The sequence below is a fragment of the Podarcis muralis genome, chromosome 8 (assembly GCF_964188315.1).
Source record: "Podarcis muralis chromosome 8, rPodMur119.hap1.1, whole genome shotgun sequence".
In the NCBI taxonomy this organism is placed as follows: domain Eukaryota; kingdom Metazoa; phylum Chordata; class Lepidosauria; order Squamata; family Lacertidae; genus Podarcis; species Podarcis muralis.
Genome location: NC_135662.1, coordinates 56,707,247 through 56,727,237, shown reverse-complemented (window position 1 = coordinate 56,727,237; position 19,991 = coordinate 56,707,247). Strand labels below are relative to the sequence as shown.

At 37.4% G+C, this 19,991-nt stretch overlaps 1 protein-coding gene across 8 annotated transcripts in view; it reads right to left on the bottom strand.

Moving 5' to 3' along the window:
* ATP9B (ATPase phospholipid transporting 9B) overlaps positions 1-19,991 on the bottom strand; it is a 115,138-nt gene that overhangs the window by 66,172 nt on the left and 28,975 nt on the right. For all 8 annotated transcript variants that reach the window (XM_077933210.1, XM_077933211.1, XM_077933212.1 and 5 more), the window contains 3 exons: positions 17,489-17,547; positions 14,461-14,512; positions 4,093-4,187 (listed from right to left, as the gene is read on the bottom strand). In XM_077933210.1, the coding sequence (XP_077789336.1) occupies positions 4,093-4,187; positions 14,461-14,512; positions 17,489-17,547 (206 nt within the window). The remainder of the gene's footprint in view (positions 1-4,092; positions 4,188-14,460; positions 14,513-17,488; positions 17,548-19,991) is intronic.

Genomic DNA, 19,991 nt, shown 5'->3' with positions numbered 1-19,991 from the left:
CAATTTAGATAATCCAGGCTATTATGTGCTTTATTGTGCACAGAAAAATAAGAGTCTCAGTACAGCAGAAAACTAATACCACACACATACTTGTAATACAATAAAAACTATTAATGAAGTGAGCCAAGCACGAAAGTTTTTTTTTTTTACTTTACATACTCTCATGCTTTGCAGAAATGGTTAAGCTGTGAACAAACGAGATCACTTTAACATTTGCCGTTTTCCTTGAAACAGCATAGCCATCACATCTAAATTGTCAAAAGCAAGGAAAGAGCTAGTTATATATCATGAAAAAATGATATACCCAAAGCCTCCATGACAAACTTCAAAATTAGAGAGAGTAAATGTTTATTGTTGATTCTATACCTCTGCCACCATGCAATTTATTTTAAAACTAAGACTAAAACAATAATGTTTCTAAACTTATTGATTCTCATACACTGTCACTTATGTTTTTTAGACAAGAGAAAATTAAGACCATTTGAATCTGCAAATGTAAGTTAAAAGTAAGGGGACTTACAACACATTGTATCATGGAAATATAAGATTTAAACAATTATGAGAGAGAGGTTGTTTAGCTGAACATCTCCGTCTAACTTACAGGGAAGCATTTTGCAAGGATGCATCTAATTGTTTGCATAAGTCATGAAAGAACTAAATGATGGCACAATAATGACAATGTTTTCCTCTACAGTTCACAATAATAATTTAGAAATCACTCTAGAGTTATCAATAATGTAGAAAAACCTCCTCTATTAGGTCAAGGGCAACATTTGTTCACCTTACTTAAAGATCATTAAAATACATCCTTAATCATAACATGCAGTTCATTACAAATAAAATTGCCTCTGGTTCAATAAAACTAATTAAATGTAAATGGTATTGTTTACTGCTGTATGGATCTTTTGATATAAATCAGCAAGTCACCATTTATTGAAAATTACAGTGACCTCATTGCTGCTAATAAATTTCCGTGATCATTTAAGCCAGAGAAGAATATCCTAGAATATGCACAGTGCAGAAAGACACTATCCCACATATGACTATGAAACCAAGAAACCTAACCTGGGTGTTACAGTTCTTACAGCTCAGCCATCATTAAATGACTTGTTGAAATTTTAATTCTCTGATCACATTAAGTGGTTTTGGAAGACAACAAAATCTGTACTGATCATCTTTGGTGGTGTCATCTGTTCTTTAAGAAAGCTCTAAAGGTTTACCGGTTTATTTATTCTGGGTGTCACTGTGGATAAGGTTACAGTCCTACATTGATGATGGAACTGACAGCCCATGACAACACAAGATACAATCCTTTACATCGGATAACTACAGAAATCAAAATGAGTGACAGTTATGGACAGTGTATGTTAACTACATGACTATATTGCTTAGTCTACATCTATGCATGCTCTGTTTCTTTTCCTTTAACTACTACTTTAAATATTAAAAGGAGTGCAATTTCCCAATACTTTTAGGGCGCATGTAGCTGTATCCTTTTTTTTACATGAATTGTGACTACTTAGAACTAGTCTTGTTTAACCCATTTATTCAACGAAAGCTTGACTTTTAAAAGATTTATGTTCTCTATATTAGTAACCTCATATGTTATCCCAGAGGTCAGGGCTGAATCCTTGTTAGTGGCATTAAGAATGTACTGGAGTCCAAATTAAACCCTGTTGCTGAGGGTTAAACATTTCCTGAAAGTTAAGCTTTCTGACTTGGAAAACCCACTTCCTAATTTTGATCACTTCTCCATTAAGGGGTGGGGGCACTCTCTGTTCTCAGAATCATGTGTAAGCATTTGGAATTGGTTAGTCAAGTGCTTCCCTAAGGACTAGGTCACTGGAGTTGTTGAGGCACAGAATTAAATAAGATTTATCTTGTATATAGGAGGACATGTGTACTCAAAAAGCTCTCGGACATCTATACTTTTGCTTGCTATTTCCGTGGATGAAGCTAGGAGACAGTAGGCAGCAACTGCTACTGTCTCTCATCAATCCTACATAGAGGGTGAAAGATTAAAAAATGCCTTGCAAAAACTTTTACAGAATTACTGATTTCTCTAATGCCTGAATATTTTATGTTCTGTGGACAGCAGGAGGAAGTGGCAGTAGGATGAGATCTTAAACAGGCAAAGCTGCAATGACTGCAGCGAGTGTGGACTGTAGCAGAGGTGAAATTATGAAGCATCTCCTCGGCCATTTTAGAAGCAGCCCAGCAGGTGGCATTCAAGAATTACTGTAAAACTGAATCAGCCCATCCTCAGCAAAATGCAATTCATTTGCTTACATGCTAACCATAGAATCATACAATCACAATTTGTGTGTGTGCGTGAGCACTGGGGGTTATACATTATTAAATATATATGACTCACATGAACTTTGGTGGCAACTATTAAACTGCAAGGATTTTGAAGCATTTCATATAATAGGGTTTAGTTAGAAATACACAATTTGAGAGCTTTAAGTATCTTTGTTTTAAGAAAACCAACTCATCTGCCCTTCTCCTGACTCAGTTATTTGGTACCATAGATGCTGTTCAGGACTGCAGCATCTCTCTCAGTCACAGACACAATGTGATGTGCAAAACAGAGGGGGGGGGTTCACTCTCTGCCATTATTCCATTCTCCCACACAAATTACCCTCTAAGGCATTTAACAAATTTTTGCAATTCCCACAACAAATTGTCTCTGAGGTATTTGCAGCTACTATATTTGCAGCATGGCTGTACTCACATATACCTGATTATGTAAATTAACCCTACCAAATGAATGCTGTAAACATGGCTCCCATAGTTTATGCAATAGCAGTAACTCCAGAAAGGGTAGCTATCTGGAAAACAAAAATCCTTCAGATTCAAGCTACTGCATATATTTCAAACAAATATGAGTCTCAAACAAACAGCAGCATCACTATAGCTGACCATTACTGGTTTTATTTCAGAAATAAACCTCAGAAATGCATTTACTATTTACTGGGTTAAGCGGCAATACTATTCTTTCACACTAAATAAAAAGCAGAAACTGAAAGTAGCAAATAAATCAAACTTTTTTTAAAAAAATTAAACTGTATTTTCAGCACAAACTGATGCATATTTTATTAAAAAGAGAGACTCACTGTTTTCAATGTAACTTACTTCTTAGTGAGTGTGCTTATAATTTCAGCCTTAATCTAATTTGTTAATTTCAACTGTGGATTTCATCACACAGGTGAATAGAGCAGACCATAGTTTATCTTGTTTGAAGGCACACCTGGGTGACTATAGGTGTGAATTCACAGAAGGTAAATAAGAATGCTTGAATTTTTTTCTGTGAGACTAATGTCACAACTAGCTGGAAATAGCCACTGAAGTCCCTACTTTCATTTAGCCAGATGTTTCCAGCTTTATGGTACATATTCTGTATTTCAGGACCAACACACACTGTAGCTAAAATCCAAATTGTTGTCTTAGGCTTGCACATGTCTAGTGGGATTTTAGGTTTTTCCCTTTGAACTCATTCCTCATTTCACCTTAAGAACTGCTTTTGAAACTTCTTCCAATTTCAAAATCAGCCATGCTGCCTGAGAAACAAATCAGATATCCCTAGGATAACATGTAACAACTTGTACAGTTTGAAATTAAAATATTTATATTCTACTCATTCCATGCTTGAGGTGCCTTACAACCATAATTATGAACAGCCACTATTTATAAAAACAAAAAAATACAAGCAAGCAAACCATTAGAAAACAACAGCTTGTATATACCAATTCTACATTTTCTCTTTGAAAGACCACCTTTCAATAAATACTGTAAGCATGTTCAATACACTGACAATATTAAAACAATAATTCTTGTCATATTTCCTTAAGCAGCACTTTAAATTTAATTACCCGGGCATACAGTAACAGAGAATATAATTAGTGGGTCTCCAGTAAATGCTGCTACTCCAACTTTAGTGTCTTCTGATTTGATATATACTTACTGTTTACGGAAAGTCAGTGTTATGCACATACAATTTTTTGATCTGGAAATTTTAAACACAACTTCTTCATAACATGTATCTGCAGAAGGCACAGTGAAAGAAGTGAAATGTATAACTACAATGCTTACCCCTAAAGCTGGCAATCTCTGTGTGCAACTAACAGCAACTTTTAGTTTCCAGTCTGTTTCACCATCTAGCTGATCAGTTCGGATAAAACATGAACCTTAAAAATGCAAAAGAAACAAAAACATGACAGATGTTTTAGATCCCATTAAAATGGAAATGGACATAAACTATGGAAGCGTTGCTTTTGAAATGTCTCACAACAACGTTCTTAACTCTAGTAGGGCACAGGGAAAGAAACAGGAAGATTCCTATAGACACAGTGCAAGAGCCAAAGGCATGTGTATGCAAAGTTTTTCTTGAGTTTCCTGAACCTTTTTAAACTTCACAAAGTTAACATTTTAGGATTCTCACGTCTGACTTGCCTTGGTAGCCAGCAAAACTATATGGCTTCTCCTGCTCTTCCTTCAACCCAAGAGAGAGGGGCAAAGTGCTGTCCCTGCAGTTGTGCTAGACCACACATCTTCAACCCTTTCAGACCCAGGACCCACTTTAAACCCAAACATGCATTTAGGGACCCATTTCTTAATCTTTTGCCCTATATTTGTTTGGTGGTAATGCTCCTGCTATGACCCACCTCGGATCACGTCACAACCCACCAGTTAAAGAGCAGTGTGATAGAGAAGCTACTGCCTTCAGAGGGACTCTACTTCTTGAAGTCACTGCTTTCAAACTCCAGTGGCGCTATAGGCATGAGCTTACTGCCTTTTTTTCAGAGCTTGTGAGCATTGTGCTTGCATTCGGACTGGGCTTTTGAAGCACTCTGAAGCAGAAGAATGTCTTTGAAGCCTGAGCACTCTGAAGCCCATGGTAAGGTCAAAGACAAACACACTCATCTCTCACTTTGTGCTTTTGTTAATACAGTGGTACCTCAGGCTACATACGCTTCAGGTTACATACGCTTCAGGTTACAGACTCCGCTAACCCAGAAATAGTGTGTCAGGTTAAGAACTTTGTTTCAGGATGAGAACAGAAATCGTGCTCCGGCGGCACGACGGCAGCAGGAGGCCCCATTAGCTAAAGTGGTGCTTCAGGTTAAGAACAGTTTCAGGTTAAGAACAGTTTCAGGTTAAGAACGGACCTCCGGAAAGAATTAAGTACTTTGCCTGAGGTACCACTGTACATAGACTCACTCCTGGTGAACCCATTTTTGGACTCCTGTTTAACTTAGAAGAGAATGTATCAGCCAAGGTTTTTCTAGCAAATCAGTTTTCCAATATAAGGACCAACCAGCAGAAAAACTTAAGGGGAAAATTTTCAGTCTTCATGTACTAGCTACATATTAAATGAACTAGTAGGGATGACCAGCACAAACTGACTCTATGTGCTTGGGCAATTGACTGAGCCACTGGCAGCCAGAGGCTAGATCCAGTGGGCTACCAGCTGGTCAATCCTGCTGCAGAAAACAGACTATATCATAAACACAAATCTATTGTGTAATAATCCTAGTAGACAACTCTACTTTCATCTTGGAAAATTGCTGCCCAAAATGTGCACTGGCAAAAATCCATCTTCCCTTATGTGGCTTGAATCGTTTTACATTGCCAAGTAAATGCTCGCTTGTAGCCTGATTCAAGTGTCAATTTCTCAGAAATAATGGGGAATGATGGAATTAAGAATAGTGTGTTCAAGAATGAGATTAAATCAATACATTTTTGGTGCCATACTCAAAGGTCCCTGATGCAAGTAAAATCTAACTAAACCAGCAATTTAAGACTGAAGGCACCTGAAATTATAACTAACCTAAAGGTGGAATTTTCACACAATACTCTCTCAGAAGAACTTACAATGTCCAATGTCTACACTATTTTATAAAAGATGTAAGAAATAAAACTTTTTTTTTTTTAAAAAAAGACACTTTCATAAAGTACTAAATTTCAAACAATGCTAAATAAAACTTTGGTTCACAGCTGAAAACTACACAAGTCCTAAAAGACGGGCCGAGGTCTGTATAAAATAATTAACTACTTCTGGAAAATCCAAACATAGTAAGCATTTTTCAGACATAGCTATTGAAATTGAAAACACTGTAAATAAGCATAAGACAACGTGAGAATGCCACACTCCTATAGTACACTCTAATCAACAGTCTATTTTCCATCATACTTTCCCTATACAAGACATTTCATGGTTCTCTTTACCCTTCCTGTCAATGGCTGCTCTCATCCATCAATTTCATTTAGAATTATACTATAGATCAATGCAGTTCAAGACCAGTGTGGCTCCTGTGAATGGTTGACTGCACATATATTCATTTAATAGAGCTCACACTATGACATGTATTGGCCAGCTGCATTTCCTCTCCACTTCAGCAGTTAATTTCATCAATAACTTATCTCATAGTCCGTTTCCCTTTTATCCAGAAAAAGAGACTGCTTTGTGCCAAGTCAGCTTTCAATAGTGATCACTACAGCAAAACCTAAACAATAAAACGTCCTCCTATCCAGGCATTTTGAAATAATTCTTTAGCACTATTGGCAAGACTTTTCAATGTACCAAGACATACTAATTCTTAAGTTTAGATAATGAAAGGTTAATTTGAATACTTTATTAATGATTTACATAGGCTGAGTTCACACATGATGTTAAGCCAAACAATGGCTTGGCATGAAGGATCAAATATGCAGATTCCTAGAAAAAAGAAGCTCATGGTCATTTTGTCCCTCCTGCAGTTCTGCTGTATTCACATTGCTGTAAGCCAAGCCATGGTTACATTTGAACCTGGGCTCATGGTTTAAGAAACCATGAGCTGTAAGCCATAGAACAAACCTTGACTACATCTCATGATTTGCCTGGAGCTAAACAAAACAACAAGCCTGGATTCAGATGTAACGCTAAAACAAACCATGGTTTAGCTCACAGAAGCACAGGCAGGCAGGCAAAGAGAAAGAGCAAATATCTTCCCTTTGAGAACTCATGTTTGCTTGTTCTTGCTAAGGCATGGTTTGATAGTGTTATATGCGAACCAGGTCATAGTTTGCATACCGCTTGCCAAATTGAAACTGCAGTCATCCACAGCTATGACAAATAAACAATTCCTTTAGAAATGAGGTGAAAATAATTATATTTATTTATATTTATACTTATTTCCTTGTTTCTAATCTCATCACCTTATTGGAACCATACTTTCAAACTTTTCTCTATGACTACAAGGGTTTAATTTTTAGTTTGATTTTTAACATAAAGGATCCAATACAGAAATAAACTAGAAGGGAAAAATTGAAGCTCCATACCAATATTCATTTTTTTGACTGTACATCTCTAGATGTCCCACTTAAATGTTGCATAATTGGTGAAAATTGGAAGATATTAAGACTCTAGCATTAATTGTTGTCTAGTATTGATTTCTTTTGATATCATCAACTATGGCATCCCTCTGACCTGCTTATCTGGGTTTTGCTTGGGAGAAATGGTGTTATGGGAGTCCTTCCTAAGTGATCTCAGAAGGTGGTGCTGGGGCTGTTGGCTTATGGGGTGTGTCAGTTTTCCACCTTGTCCCCTATGCTTTTTAACATCTACATAAAACCACTGGGAGAAGTAATCTGGTGGTCTGGGCTAAAGTGTCAGCAGTATGCATATGACACTCAGTACTATCTATTTTTAAAGACTTATATTCCACTCCTCATTACAGGTGATCTTGGGGTGGGTCAAAACAAAATATAACACAATAAAAACAAAAACAAAATAGAAGACACTTTAAAAACAGGCACCACCCCTCATCCAAATAAGAATTAGCCATCCTCTGAACCCAATCAGTCAACCCCCCTCAGTCACTCAGGACTATCTGGGGTTCTCTAACACATCAGAGACCACTATATTTGTCATTAGTACAGTCAATCATTCTACTTTTCAAAGCTCAGAGAGGTTTACATGGGACTTCTGTTTATCTAAGCACTGATGTTATCTGCACACACTTAATAACATTGCATAATCATTGGGTGCTCCCAATCCACTCACTAGACCACTGCTACCAATACCAATCTGATCTCTCATCCTCCAGTATTATGCACAGGCTTTGCAAATAAGTTCATCAGTAGCCTGTCTACTAAAACATGCATGAATTTACAAGAGAAAGTCAAGAGTTACATGACAGCCTCTCATTGCTGCTTCCCCTTTACAAAGTTTAATAGATCAAAGACCCATATTAATAAGACATTGCAAAATGAACCTTCCAAGATTTCCAGTGGTCAGCTGACCTGCTCATGCTGATCAAAAGAATGGGTGGAGTAGGTAGTCTGTGTCAGTGCATTTTCATTCCTCCACTTCACCCTAGCCTAGAGTCAGAGACATGGTGCAGCTAGCTAGCCATGCAGCTTAGTTTACTTCCATCTGATATCCCCCCTGCCCAGCGTGTGAACTATAGGAAGAATAAGGGGAGCGGATGGCACTGTGGTCTAAAGCCTGAGCCTCTTGGTCTTGCTGATTGGAAGGTCGGCAGTTCGAATCTGCACGACAAGGTGAGCTCCCATTGCTCTGTTCCTCTGTGTTGTACCTAGCTTCTGTGAACCTAGCAGTTCCAAAGCACACCAGTGCAAGTAGATAAATAGGTACTGCTGCAGTGGGAAAGTAAATAGCATTTCCGTGTGCTCTGATTTCCATCACGGTCCTTTATGTGCCAGAAGTGGTTTAGTCATGCTGGCCACATGACCCAGAAAGCTGTGGACAAACGCCGGCTCCCTCGGCCTGAAGCCAGATGAGCACCACAACCCCATAGTCGCTTTTGGCTGGACTTAACCGTCCAGGGGTCCTTTACCTTTTACAGGAAGAATTCAAGTCTGCCACTGAACCCAGAAAGATGAGTTATAAACAGGGCTACAAAGCAGCAAAAAGATACTGAGGGAAGAAAATGGAAGAATAGAGAAAAGTGTGTGTAAATAGGAAGCCACCTCCACAAACAGCAGAAATTTCTGTCAAAAGTGTGTCTGTCAAAAAATGCTTGTGTATGCAGAGAGAGGTAGCATAATGCTCTGCCCCCTTCCCTTTGGCCAATCTTGCCATGACTGGGAGGTCTACAAGGGCTGGGATTTTAGTTCTGTCAAAACAAGTTATGGATGAGACTTGAGCTGATCCTATACAAGGCACATTTCTCCCAAACTGGGATTCAAGGTATATACTGGTCACCCTTCAAGTTGAAGGAGTCTTTTCCATATTGGCATATTTTTTGCTTTCCCTGGAGTAGTCTTTCATATGATATTTCTACACTAGCCTTGTCATATTAAGAAAATAAAAGTCAACTCCTTAGGAGATACCAGCCCATTCCACTTTCAGAATTTTTATCTTGAAGCAGGACTGACCATCCAGTTTTTGCTAAATATAGAATTATTTAGTATTAGCTGGGTAAGTCATTTGACTTGGGAATTAATGCTCAAGACAGGAGGTATAAAAAATAAAGAACATCTTATGAAAAACAGAAAGTTGCAAGCATTATTTTTATTCAGAACTCACAGATAAGATACACTGTTAAACATTAATATGAATAAATGATTTGCTGAGACAAAAGCTGAATATTTTGGAAAACTTCAATTAATAATTTTGCAATATTACAAACTAGCTGTAAATAAACACAAGGAGAGCTGAATATATATGTAAAACTTCAATTAAAATGGGGGGGGGGACAACCCTAAGCTACATAAATCATTGTTTTGTCTTGTGTTGTACCTAAGGTAAAATTATGTACCTAGGGTAAAATTATGCTCTCATTTTCTCTTTGTATTAAAGCTATAACCATGATGCTTTAAATCAATTATTCAGAAAGCCTCAAATTTTCAACATGATGCAACTGAGTAAGATTTGATTTACTTTTTTTTAAAGAATGAGATTATGCTAACATGTTCTCCTTTTATGCCACCGTGCAGCTAAGGCTGTATAAATAGAAGCTATTCTGTCTGTATTCTCTCTCAAGTGTTGTGTCTGATAAATTTTTCACAAATGAGAACATTAGCTACAACTAATGCCAGTTAAGCCTCACCAAAACTGAATTATTAAATCTTCTTGCCTATATCCTGTTACAGACTTCTTATGAATACTTGATTTTATTTTGTATAATTGACAAGACTTGTCAGGAAAGGGTGGTTTTAATGGCAATCAAATTAAGATCAACTGGTATAAGTGTCACAATGAAGAGTCTGTGTCAAGTGCTGAAGAATTAATTGATGGGTTATTGAGAAACAAGGCATGTGAAGCTGTCATAAAGTGTTGTAATATTAGCAACCTGCTTGCTATGAGTCAGAAACTAAGAGCCCAGGGTTTTATGTCTACACAGAACAAAAGTTTATTTTAAATCATTTATATCACTATATTGCAGGGACATTCTAAGCAGCTGACAAGCTGAAGAGCACCACTGAGTTGGGGGTTACAGAGCTTCATTTACTATATTCAGAAGAAAAGTTCAGCTTTGATAGCTTACGGTAAAAAGGAACTGTAATATATGACAAATATTTATGCCATAATGTTGTCACACTTGGGACACAGGGAAAAACATATTGACATTTATAAGGGATTGATGAAAATTAGTTCTAAAGCATTAATTTTTCCTAATACCACTGAAAGAACTATGTTCACTCAGGAGATATTTGATCTGAATTAAGAAACTGATGAAGCAATTGATTAATTGGAATTTAAGCCATCAGTCACTGGATCCATCAACAGAATCATTTACATTCTAAACAATCAGCTTATGGTCCAATAGGATACCATGTATTAATACACAGTCAATATGATACCCCTGAACTCATCACAATTCCTTATTGACAAGCACACAGATGCTTTTAATCCAAGCTTGATCACGCTGCATATATTTTAGGGGTCTTATATTGACTCTGTACGTTTTAGGAATTTTTATTTTATTAAATACATTACAGAATTATTTTGCATTCACTGAGCATCATCCAGAGAAAAGGAGATATTTAAAGCATCTGCCCACGTTCTTAAATTCTAATTATACAATTTATATCCTCTTTAGAAGTAGAAGCACATCCCAAACCTTCCTCTTATTGAAACATTTAAAAAATCAAAAGGGTTAAAGCAAGCAAATTGTCATGCGCAAGCAATGAATTCATTTTGAAATTATATCCCATTTTTGAGAATCACTGAAAACAGGACAATTGTGATAGACATAATACTAACTAGTTTAAATTTATATACTGGAACTAATCAGAGTTGGAAGGGACCATGAGTGTCATCTAGTCCAACCCCTTGCAAAGTAGGAATCTTTCATCCAATGTGGGGGGGAAGTTCCATTATGCAAGTTGAACTCATTGTACTGACAAAATGATTTAGCTGGAATTCACCCATACTTATTAAGTAATACACAGCATTCATTTAGCACTGACACCCTGGGCTCCTTTGGGCGGAAGGGCTGAATATAAATTTAATAAATAATAGAGTGTTTGAGCATTCAAAACATTGTATATATAGGTTGGTATTTAAGTGGCAGGTGTGATGTTCCACACAGAGTTCAGTTCCGATTAACAGTGGAAGTCCCTGCATTGCCAAAATACCCCTCCCCACCCCTGCCCCTCACCCACAGCAAAAAAAGGTCAAGGGCCCTCAGGTCCAGTAAATACCTGATGAAGTGCCACCAGCAGTCAAAAAAAATGCACACCCCTGCATTCTGGCCCTTATTCCTGTGTAAATATTGCAACATCACTAGAATGTGGGTGAAAGACACCCCCATATTGCAGCTGAAGGGCTGAGCCTGATAAAAATTAACTTGCCTAAGACCACTTTGCAATTCATAACAGGAGCAAGCTTTAAACCAAGGATTGTTTTTCCTTTTCAGCTCAGCCTTGGCCACTACACTACACTAGCTCTTTAAGTATTAGCATATTAAGTATACTATTAGTATACTTTGTATTAATGCTATTATTCCACTTGAGTTTATGTAGAAAACAATAGGTGGAACACATAAAAGCGATATTATTCAGTGGCTTGAGATAGGTGTCAAAACATTGCTAGCCTGAGTTAAATCAAATGTTAAAACTGGAATAGGAGCTGAGATACGGGAACAGATTAAAGTAGTTTGGACAGATTGTTGGCAGTCACTCATGCCCTGAAGATAAAAGTTTATTTGGCCGTATGTGCAAAACTTCACTATAGTCATTTGTCATTCTCTGTAGCAATACATTTCCCAAACTTTCTTTCGTTTCAAGACAGGTAGGTTTTAAAATGTATGGTTTCTAAACATAATAGATATTTCCAGAACACGTGCCACAACTATTACAGCCTTATTATTCTGTAGCAGTGCTTAGAAAGAGATAGGAGGTGACACTTGAGTTGAACAGCTGAATTCCAAAGTGATACCACATTTTCTGTGCAATTTCAGAGGTTCAAAGTGTCAAACATCCTTGTGCAAAAAGCCACAAAACACTTATCTGTAATTAATTATAATGTATAAATGCACAAAACAACTAAGTAACATTTTTAATGAAATGTAACAGGTCTTCTTTCAGGTTACCTGCTACAGTACTTAACATAATTCTGTAATTTCTACAAAAAATTGGAGGCATAGCCAGTAATTTAAATTCACCACTGCCGTTAATTTGAGAAGGCATAATCTAAGATGACATAACTAACTACCCAGAATATATAAAAAGGAAAAGTAGTTATGTTGGTCCACAACAACCCCCACCCCCCAGACCACAATCCACAGGTGAGCAATATCATACAGCTTCCTGTTAAGTGTATAAACACAGGAACACACTCACCTCCTCCTCCTCCAGCACAGTCATGGTGAGGAGGAAGTACGCAAGCTTCAGCTTCTACTTTGAATTCTACTAAATTCTACCAGAATTTTTTATTCTTTTTAATTTTTGTAGAATCACTTTTAATTATACCAAAATTAACCAGTTTGTCAGTTTTGATGATGCCTGCTTAAAAAAAAAATATGTTTAGGCAAGCTCACCCATGTATGGAATTTTAACAATTAAAAATTGCTGATTTTAGTTATATTTTGATAATTTTTATGTCAAAATGTTTTAAGGTTTGATCTTATCTGTATTTTAAATGAGTATCTTATAGCACTTTGTGCAAACTTCATAGAGAATTTTGTCAATTAAGCAGGGTATAAATCTTGGTTAAATAAAAATAAATAAAATAATGATGCAACAATGTGTGGTTAAGTGAAAGCTTCTAAACTACTCCTCACAGCTGTACTAGAAGAGAGGCGAGGGATGAGCATATTAGCCAAGGTTAATTAACTATGGCTCAGCATGACATCTAAACACAGCCACTATATGAATTTATCACATCAATGTAATATACCAACAGTGTAATCTTATGTATATTTACTCAGACGTAAGTGCCATTGATTTTAATGGGGTTACTCCCTAGGAAGCATTAGGACTGCAGTGTAAGACTAGAATTCAGAGCACTACAAACTAAAGGAGCAATATCTGTTGCACAGTTCCACAAGTAAACAACCAGCTTTTGTATAATCTGTATGCACTAGAGATGGAGGAAGCGACAAAAGAGTCCCAAGCTAAGCCGATGGACAAGATTGCCAACTACCAGGGCACACGCCAATTCCTGCTGGGATACCACCACAGTAGTAGAGCTAAAACAGAGGCCTGGCTCTATTGCCAAGATGAAGCTCCTACCAGGAAGAGACAGGGAGTGTGGTCAAGCAGAGTTCCAACAAAGCCTGTAGCCACTAGTTCAGGGGTCAGCAAACTTTTTCAGCAAACCTTGTGGGAGGCCGGACTATATTTTGGAAAGGAAAGAAAATGAACGAATTCCTATGCCCCACAAATAACCCAGAGATGCATTTTAAATAAAAGGACACATTCTACTCATGATTCCTGAAGCTGATTGGCCTGGATCCAGCCCCAGGGCTTTAGTTTGCCTACCCATGCACTAGTTCATAACCCAGCCAGTCACCGACAATGAGCATCAGCTCTCAAACAACATGGGTTGGGGGGGCGGGGAGATGATAATGGCCTCACAGGCCCTTCCATCTTAAATCTAAGGAAAAAAGCTAGTATGGCAGCAGCAAAGAGTGGATGTGGCAACTCCACCCACCACATGTAGCTAAATTGTGCATTGTCTGTGCTAGGGGTTACATATCAGTTCACAGAAGACTACATGGGCATGCAGTTTTATTTTATCCCTGCCAGGTTTGCTGCCTTGTACAAAAGGCATAGCTTTTACACAAATAGAATCATGATCCTCTCTAAAGCTGGATAAATACTTTTTATTTTCGATCAGGTGTTCCTATCTACTTAAAAAGAAAAGAAAAGAAAAAAAGCAGAACTACAGAATCAATCCAAGAGGATCCATTTGAAAACAGCAATAATATAAACTTTCAGTTACTATAATCACTAGTGTATATCCTTCACGAAGCATCCACAGAACAATACCAGAAAATATCAACATACCTGTTTTTTCTGACGTTCTCAGAAACACCATATCAGATGGAATTCGCTGATTCTGTTGGGGGGAAGAACAGCATGTTTGTTATATATGTGTGTGTGTATAGAGAGAGAGGGGGGCATTTAATTCTAAGGGTTGAATCCTATATAGTCATTGTGTTCATGGAACAGAATTACCCCCTCCTCTGTGTACCCCTTATTTATTTATCTATCTATCTATCTATCTATCTATCTATCTATCTATCTATCTATCTATCTATTTAAGTGCAAGACAAGAAACGTTTGGGGGCCAAAGGGATGTGAGCTTGCTTACACAAATCCCTTTGCCTCTAAAGCCATCACTGGGTCCTGCACTAGGCTGAACTGAAGCAAACAACTGTAGCTCAGTAACCATCTGACAATCACACTTCTAACCTGGATGGCTGGGGGCTAGCACTTGGGCATTAATTTTTACTGTGCGCTCTCTCTCTCTCTCTCTCTCTCTCTCTCTGTGTGTGTGTGTGTGTCTGTGTGTGTGTGTAATATTAGCAAACTTAAACCATCACTTTATTGTCTACATATCCCTTAACAATTATTTCAATTGTCCAATGGTGTTTCAATTCTCTTCCCCTTCTTTTCATTTTTTTAAACTATGTTTAACTTGCTAAACTATCAAAATGCTAAAGCTAACTGGGGTTGATTTTGTCCTCAGCAAATAGGATAAAGGAACCGTTAGCACTTTGCCCATATCACAAGATCCATAGTTACAAATAGCAGACATTAAGTACAGTAAACATCAAAACGGCAGCACTAGTTTACGCTATCACTTTTCCTCCAACAGCTTTTAAGAATCAGGCATTTTAGACTGAGAACCCCCTCTGCACAGTGTCTTTGATCTCTGATCAAATAAATAGCCTTGCATTGCTGCTGTAAAGTATGTGTGTACACACACATACATAAACACAAAATGATGGGGAATGCAAACCTTTAGCGTTCTACAGAGAAATAACAGAAGAGCCTACTCCAACATTTAAGAAAAGCAAATGACGTGAGAATGAGTGTAGAATCTCATTTCACTCCATCAGAATTTTTTTTAAAAATGCTGAAATTTAATTGCATATTCTAAAACCGTCCAGATCCTTCCTATATTGAGCAAAAAGTCTTTTTATATAGTAAGGTGGAAAGAGAGGGTACAGAAAAAATATAAATCTTACTGAAGAACATGAGCTATATTGTATATTCAATACTTGTGAACCTACTATCTGCAAAACTGAGAGGAGAGGCAAAAGGCAACTTCAGAAGTCAATAAATCATTCCTTAAATGACAAACATAAAATCAGATGTGCTGTCTTTATATAGATTAACTATACATCTTTACAACTTCTCTTTTAATGTTGACATAAACCTTTTAGTCACATCTCAGGTTACTAGCGTTATCCTTTAAAACTGTTGCCCGTTAACAAGCTGAAGCTTTGACAAAAACGCAGCTCTCTCACACACCAGCAGACATAATTAATCTTACCATCCTCATTACAACGGCAGGATACCAATAAAAACAAGTTCTCATATTTGTCAGTTATGAGTTCCAATTATTTGTCTTTGTAACAAAAGTAAATATTTAAAATTATAAAGTCCTTCATACTGACAACAATGGTTGAAAAAGATCTACTTTAGATTTGCTAAAATGAAATAAATAAAATAAGCCCTACCAATTTACTCCAATTAATTATTTGGGAGCATATCCAGGTGCAACATTGCTGGAGCTATGCAAGGGTGGACCCAATCGCCCTGATCACCCTTGGGCAGGAGATCATTGCAAGCTTTGTGTAATAACCAGGCATTATCAAGATTTTAAATGTGTTCTCTTGTATCCTTTGTTCAGGGCTATGACTGGATGAATCCCAAACCGGAATTAAGATTGCCGGAAGAAATATCAACAACCTCAGATATGCAGATGACACAACCTTGATGGCAGAAAGTGAGGAGGAATTAAAGAACCTTTTCATGAGGGTGAAAGAGGAGAGCACAAAATATGGTCTGAAGCTCAACATCAAAAAACCTAAGATCATGGCCACTGGTCCCATCACCTCCTGGCAAATAGAAGGGGAAGAAATGGGGGCAGTGAGAAATTTTACTTTCTTGGGCTCCATGATCACTGCAGATGGTGACAGCAGTCACGAAATTAAAAGACGCCTGCTTCTTGAGAGAAAAGCAATTACAAACCTAGACAGCATCTTAAAAAGCAGAGACATCACCTTGCCAACAAAGCTCCATATAGTGAAAGCTATGGTTTTCCCAGTAGTGATGTATGGAAGTGAGAGCTGGACCATAAAGAAGGCTGATCATCGAAGAATTGATGCTTTTGAATTATGGTGCTGGAGGAGAATCTTGAGAATCCCATGGACTGCAAGAAGATCAAACCTATCCATTCTTAAGGAAATCAGCCCTGAGTGCTCACTGGAAGGACAGATCCTGAAGCTGAGGCTCCAATACTTTGGCTACCTCATGAGAAGAGAAAACTCCCTGGAAAAGACCCTGATGTTGGGAAAGATGGAGGGTGCAAGGAGAAGGGGACAACAGAGGACGAGATGGCTGGACAGTGTTTTCGAAGCTACCAACATGAGTTTGACCAAACAGCAGGAGGCAGTGGAAGACAGGGATGCATGGCATGCTCTGGTCCATGGGGTCACAAAGAGTCGGACACGACTAAACAACAACAATGGGTGATATCCAGCAGTGCCTGTTTGACTGCAATGGGTTTCTGACTGTGCAACAGGAATTTCTCTTTTTCTGTTTTCCCCTGCAGCCTCACTGTGCACCTTGAAAATCTGCTCTGGAAGGTTGGCGTACCTTCCAGAGCAGATGGGTGGGGGCAGGCTGCTGACATAACATTAGATAATGCCCATTAACTACCTATTCTGCTTGAAACCTGCTCTGTGGCAGGAAATTATACAAATAGCAAAAATGATAAATGTATACCGGCTAATACTTTAAGAGCTCTTATCTGTAGTGTGTGTGTGTGTCCCCAATCAAAAAAACATTTTAAAGTACCAACCTTTTCCACTATAATGAGATCGCCAACTTGAATGTCTGAGCTTTTAACTTGCACTTTACCTTTAAATAAATAAAAAATAAGTCAACATAAGCAATAATTAAGAAATCACAGACACATTTTACTCCTATGCTCACTTTTGTGCGAGTTTTTTATCAAATAAATGTTTTTAAAAACCATTAAGAAGCTTACTTAAATACAACTACCTTTAAAATAACTTCAATATCGAATTAAATCTCTGGGAGAAATTTTGGAAGAATGATTTGAAATTTACTGCACGCTATGCACTGAAAGAGAACTATATGAAAATGATTCATAGATAGTATTTAACTAAGAGTCAATTGACTAAAATGTACAATGTGGAATCGTATTTGTGTTGGAAATGTAAAGAAATAGAAGGAACATTTTTTCATATGTGGTGGGCAAGCAAAAATGTAAAAGCATATTGGGAAATGATATATTATGAGATGAAAAAAATGTTCAAAACAAAATCATCCCCCCTCCAAAAAAAAGAGAGCCTTCGTGGGCCATATTTGACAGGTAGGCCTAAATAAATTATGATGTCAAGTAAAACCAATCTCACCCAAAAGCAACATTTGGTGCCAAACCCAAACAACTAAACCCACTGATTTCCAGCAAAATCAGTTCCACTGGGGAATTCTGATGGAACAGTGAGATGAAAAACCAATTTGGCACTTGAAATTAATTTTCTTCTGCAAAAAAAGCAGTTCTTGCTTCGTGCAATGGCCATTAACACCAAGAAAACATACACTTATTCTTCAATAATTAATGAAGATAAATTATAGTAAACATAGCATTACTCTGAGTGTCACGGGAAAGTCAGGTGAGTTAAACATTTAAATGAGAAACACCTATTAATACCTATTAATATGGGAAGTCTTGAAATTTATCCTCCTATCTGAAAACCTAAATTTGGCATCCAGAATACAGCTGACTCCCGAACGTATCTCAGATACTATTTATTCCCAATCATCCTGTGAACATCTTGCATGTCTACAACCTTTGCTTGAAAACTACAAAGTATCATGCATGTATCCCAATTCTAAATACTTGTGTTTTTACTAAATAAGTACCATAGTGGATAGACCCCATCTCCACTTCTGTGAAGTATTGCTCATTGTGGGGTGATAGCACTTAATGCCTTGTGATGTTGGTCTCTTGATTTATTCTCAGAATATGCCTTCCTGCCCCAAAATTCTAATTTCTCACAACACGGTAAGAGTTGTAGTTATGAGAGTGAGACTTCTGTTTTACTAAAAAGCTTCGGTAAAATTATGTATTATCAAACTGCTTCTCTGAAGTACAGAATGTGTAAATTTATCCTTCATAGCATAGTGCACTTTTTTATGAATGTGGTAACAGCGACAGTTGTTTCCAATGCAAATGTACAAATTCAGGTAAGTTTTACCCTACGCCCACTTGTTTGCAAGGGGGCTGGAAGAACATACTTGAGCAATAAAAACGATAATTTAAAACCTTAAGATGTCTATAAACAATTCTCCTTTGACTATTAGAACCAGTAGTCATTTGATAACATTTCAGAAAACATACAAATTATATAATATTACAACTTTGGAAAGACAATTTGAGAAAAACATCAAATGCTATTCATTGAATAAATTATTTTTGCAAACTATTTTTTCCTTCTAAACACATCTCACTAGCTAAAAACACTCTTCACCATCTGTGTAATTGCCAATAAAAAAGTCCAAAGCTGTCAGAAGTGACTGCATATCGAAGCTTTATAGTCCACCAAGGCGCAAGCCTTTGCCTAAAGCCGTATTGTGGAACTAGAACACAATTAAGTGTCTATCATAATTCATTACACTTGAATGGCTCAAGAAGATTGCAGTGGAGTTAAATAAATATAATCCTAGTCTATGAATGCCAACAAAAGATGTCCACAAACAAGGTAAGCAAAATTATGCAAATGCTGTAGTAGAAAGAATGTGAAGCCTCCTTTCAACATTTCTCTCCAAGATACTGTCTCTGTTTTGGTTAGTTAACCTGGTTCAAGTAAATAAATAAAAATTCCAAAAATGTGCTTAGTCAAAAAAGCTAAACCTCCGGTTGTTTTCGAATCTGCATCCTGTCCTTCCAACTCACAACAAAATTATCAAGGAGGTTCACATAAAAAGATGGCAATTTTCTAAAACAAGCTGTTATATTCATGCAAAGCTCTGAAATTTTGGGTCAAGAAATTGAAGCAATGGGAGATCAATAGAGGAATTAGGACAGGAGCAAATAGAAAGCAGTAATTGGTGATAAACTGACCAGGTACTGAAGAATACTAAACCTACAAAGTGCTCTTAGCCAAGAAACGTCAGTAACTGTGACAACTTTTAGAGACGCAAAAGCATAGTGTCACCCAGAGAGGGAGATATTAATAGTCATGCCATTGTAGCAAGGGTAAGGTAAAGGTAAAGGGACCCCTGACCATTAGGTCCAGTCGTGGCCGACTCTGGGGTTGCGGCGCTCATCTCGC